This window comes from Gossypium hirsutum, chromosome D11 (genome assembly GCF_007990345.1).
Source record: "Gossypium hirsutum isolate 1008001.06 chromosome D11, Gossypium_hirsutum_v2.1, whole genome shotgun sequence".
NCBI classification, from domain to species: Eukaryota; Viridiplantae; Streptophyta; class Magnoliopsida; order Malvales; family Malvaceae; genus Gossypium; species Gossypium hirsutum.
The window spans coordinates 50,817,059-50,821,452 of NC_053447.1; the positions used below are offsets into that span (position 1 = coordinate 50,817,059).

The 4,394-nt window shown below is 36.5% G+C and overlaps 1 protein-coding gene across 8 annotated transcripts; it reads right to left on the reverse strand.

The window, feature by feature from the left end:
• Nucleotides 1-307: 307 nt before the first annotated feature.
• Nucleotides 308-4,096, reverse strand: LOC107913617 (pentatricopeptide repeat-containing protein At3g18970). 8 transcript variants are annotated; one of them, XR_005920559.1, is made up of 5 exons: nucleotides 3,907-4,096; nucleotides 1,447-3,276; nucleotides 892-1,018; nucleotides 674-818; nucleotides 308-585 (listed from the first exon to the last, which is right to left on the reverse strand). XR_005920559.1 is itself a non-coding variant. In XM_041104213.1 (3 exons), the coding sequence occupies exon 2, from the start codon at nucleotides 2,911-2,913 to the stop codon at nucleotides 1,483-1,485; it is 1,431 nt and encodes a 476-aa protein (XP_040960147.1). In that variant the 5' UTR covers nucleotides 2,914-3,671; nucleotides 3,907-4,096; the 3' UTR covers nucleotides 308-1,018; nucleotides 1,447-1,482. The 8 variants fall into 8 exon arrangements, 4 of the variants coding, with proteins under 4 accessions (XP_040960147.1, XP_040960150.1, XP_040960149.1 ...); XR_005920557.1 differs by having other exon boundaries at nucleotides 1,447-3,671; XR_005920558.1 differs by having other exon boundaries at nucleotides 308-818.
• Nucleotides 4,097-4,394: the final 298 nt, after the last annotated feature.

The window sequence follows — 4,394 nt, forward strand, 5'->3', positions numbered from 1 at the left end:
TCGATAACAGGGGTGGGGAGTTGATGGCTAATGCAGTGGCTCAGACAGTTTCTCGAATGAGGCTCCTTAATTGGGGGCATCTCAACATGCTAGAGGATTGCATACTCTCAGGACACCGCCAGCTGAAGTTTGCTCACTGCTCGATGATGATGCAATGGGAAGAGCTAGTGCAAGATTAGTTAAGTGTAATCTCCAGTGGATATTCTTTCTTTACCAAAAAATAATCTAGTACTTTATTCACATAATTAAAAGTGTCTATTTATGGGGTTGATGTGAAAACTTTCAACTATTAATTAAATAATCAATGTAACAAAGATATCATATGGATATTTTCTTTGAGAAACAACTTATATCTGGACTTAGAATCATTTTAACCCTTAGAAAAATAACCAAGTCTAAATGGTTAATTCGTTTTTCCCCCAGTGAAGGTAGGACTGAGATAGAAAACTCCAACTAGATTGTGAAGGGAAAAAAACTTTGCTCTTAGGCTCCATTCCTCTTTCATGCAAGACAAGTCCTTTACCGTGACATTCCACAAGGTGCCAACAAATAACTAGTGTTATAAGAGAAACCAACCTTTTCAACCTGTGTATGTGGAACCACCACTTCATCAGATATCATATAAAAGCGAATAGCACCTTTCTATCTACCTTGCCAAAGGGCCTGTACTTGCCTTTTCACAGTGTCTATAACAAGTGCAAACCATAGCTAATGCAGAACTGAGGATAAGTTACTCTACAGCAGACATTCTATGATCTGCAGAATTGAGGCCCCACGGAAACCATGACTCCCCGCAGCAGGAGACACAACAGAATTTCCTGCTGGACCAGAAGCAGCCTCATTAACATTTGTAGTTCAGCCGCTTGGCAGAAGTACAGCAATGGTATGTACCTTGACTGTCTGGACATAGAAGAAATAGCTGCAGATATTGCACGGACTACTGGAGCAGGACTAACTCGGGCAAACCACGGTACAGCAGCAAGAGCAATCAAAGGTCCAGCACTGAGCTAAATGCATTCTAGCATAGATACAACTTCAGCTCCGTCAATGAAATCCCCCAAAAATTGTACAAAGTAACCAGAAAAATTAGTGCATTTGCAATATATGAAGTGAACTGGAACCAAGTAAAATTAGATTTGAACCAAAGACAAGTTCCTGTACCATCAAGATAAGTCAAACTGATCTACAATTTCAAAGTCAAAGAATATCATCAGTGTTTCAGATGAAAAGATTCTGTGGTCCTTATTTGAGATTAGCTTATTACATATTTATTAAGCCAAATCTCATAAGTAATCACACAGAGTTTGTTCATAAGATGACTTAAATTGTCTCATTAATTTATAATACAATTACCAATAATCCTGATATTTGTTACAAGAAAAAGGAGACATAAAAGGAAAGAAAATGTTTATGTTAATGCAGAACTTTTGGCTATCTATTACTTACCATCCCATATCAAACAATTGAATCCCACTTCAATCATCAAGGTGAACTGCAGACAGTCTGTATGTAACTACCACCAGGTTTGGTTTCTACCCTCTTTAACTTCATTTTGTTTCTTACCATCTCCACTTGTCGCCATCTTCCAGTAGAAGCATAAACATTTGATAAAGCTATATAATCTTCACTTGTAATAGGCATATGTAAAGAATTCTTCGATGGCTCTAACCGGAGCAAAATCTTCCCCACTTTTTCAGCCATTGCAAGATCTCCATGAACGGTACATGCACTTAATAAGCTCCGCCATAATACGGCATCAGGTTTGATTGGCATCTCTATGATGAAATCATAGGCTTCATTTAGATATCCTGCCCTGCCTAGAAGATCAACAATGCAACCATAATGTTGTATCTGAGGCTCAAGACCAAACCTGCTCCTCATACTGTGAAACAAGTGAAGTCCCTCTTCAACAAGCCCTGTATGACAGCAAGCTGAAAACAAGCTAGTGAAAGTCACTGGATTAGGTTTAATACCTGAATCCTCCATTGCATCTAGAAGCTCCAATGCTTCTTTTCCTCTCCCATGAACAGCTAAGCCAGTTCCCATGGCAGTCCAAGTCAGAACATTTTTCACACTCATTAGCCTAAAAATGCTTAAAGCACTATCAATGTACCCACATTTTGCATACATGTCAACAAGACCAGTTCCAATAAAAACATCACTTTCAGGCACCCAAATTGTCTTCTCTATAAAACCATGAACACAAGCCCCACTGTAAATCTCTCCCAATTGAGAACAAGCTGAAAGAACACAAACCATGGTAGTATCAGTAGGAATCTGCCCAGAAACATCATTTAACATATCTCTAAAAAGCACCAAAGCTTCCCTACAACATTTCTTAGATCTCTCCCTTTGTGAAGTATAGCCTTTAATCATGGCATTCCAAGTAGCACTGCTTCTCTCAGTCATTTCATCAAACACACTTCTTGCTAACAAAATATCCTTATTATTTGCATAGAAATGAATCAACGTAGTCTTCACCAAAAGATTTGACATAAGACCGGATTTAAAAGCTTTTACATGAACTTGTCTTCCTAACCATAATGTAGACAATGATTGCGATCTAGCACAAGCTCCAAGCACAAAAATATAAGTGAAATCATCAAAAACTAAGAGTCCTTTTGAAACCCAATAGGCAAAAGTAATGATTGAGTCCTTGGGTTGGCTGCATCTTAACAAAGTGTTGAAAAGGAACAAACTTTGAGTGTGAAAGAGTTTGAATATCAACCGTGCATATTTGGTATTTTGTGGAGAGGATAAAAGGCAGTAGTTTTCAATTAGTTTGGCAAAAAAGGAGGGTTCTTTGAGGCCATTGGTGATTAACTGGGCATGGATTTGTTTAATGTGGTGTGAAGAAATTGGGTTTTGGAGGTTTAATAGAGGCAAGAAGCTGAACCTTGATAGAGACTGCATGTGCCCATAAAAGTAAATTGTTGGGATTAAGTCTCTTGTCTTTGATGATATAATATATCTCGATAGAAACTAAAAAGTATGAAGGAGGTTACTTCTGTGACTCTCTCGCCCTCAATACTTCCACTAACTACAATCCCATTTTCTTCTTCTGTCCAATTTTATCACGAGCAGTAAAACCATTTCTTTGTTGAACTATACTAAATCTCAAAACAAATCTGTTTTATGGTTGTTCAGCCATGAGAAAGACAAGAGCTGAACCTGCTTAAATGGGTCTTACTTGCAATGCTTTGTATGTTCTTGGTCCGCCTGAACTTGTTGTGATTGCTGGAGCAGCTGCTCTTGTATTTGGACCAAAAACGTTACCTGAAATTAGGAGTATTGGGAAAAACGTCATGAGTTTTCAACATATGCTCAATCTTAAATTTGGCTTTCATCTCTAATTGTATCTCAAATATCCAATGCTTTGAGAGCTACGGAACTAATTGGATTGTTTTGAAAACACTCATTCTATTGGATGTCTTGAATCCTTGCTAAAGTTTGCTCTACAAGCTTTGTTTTGTTAGAATCAAGAAGTGGAAGCAGATTACACAAAATACATCACTGAAATTTCATTGAACTTAAAGAACGAATAAATCAGTAAACCACAATAACTGGGATGACGAACAAATCCGTGAAATCCATTAGCAGCCGACTTATGATGATCAAATGTGTGAAAGACCGACCAGCGGGTACAATAACAAATTTCCTTACGATTTCTCCTACAACAACCATTGCAAGCCCATATTACTAACGCGCAAATGTTCTTGCGGTCCAAGGAATAAAAGGAGTTCAAAAAAGTATTCAACCAATGAAAAGAAACATGAGCTATAAAAAAAGAGAATTGCAATGAAAAAAAGAGAGATAATGGGTTCAGAAAACTGAAACTAAAACAGCATCCTAAATCTCAAAGTAGAGTCGTAAAGTAGCTTCCTTTGAGTTGGGTATTGGGTTTACCTCTAGGTTGCTCTTTGAACCACGGCCTATCTATTGTTTTGGAGAAAGATACTGGCATCTTTGGAGAGAAAGGTGAGGTCGCATGGGTGAGAAGGGTTTAAATTTAAAAACCTTTTTATTCGCTTGAAATTAATGCTTAAAATTTCGCAGCTATAGAGGTGGAGAGATTTACAAAGCTGACAACATTATTTTTTGTATTTAAAAGATTAATTAAATCCTTCTCAAACTTTTTGCAGCGAATTCAACCTCGATTAACAAAATTGATCAAATCCAATTAAGTGTTTTTATTAATATTCACGGTTACTATTTAATAACAATGCTGAACTCTGTGATAGTGTCATGTCAAAAAATAAAAAAACATTTTATAATTATTTTTTAAATAAATACACAATAAAAATGATTCTTCAATTTAATTTGAATTTGTACATACATTTATTTAGGTTTATTCTAAAATTATAAAAAAATTATAAAAACCAACAAAGTTTATA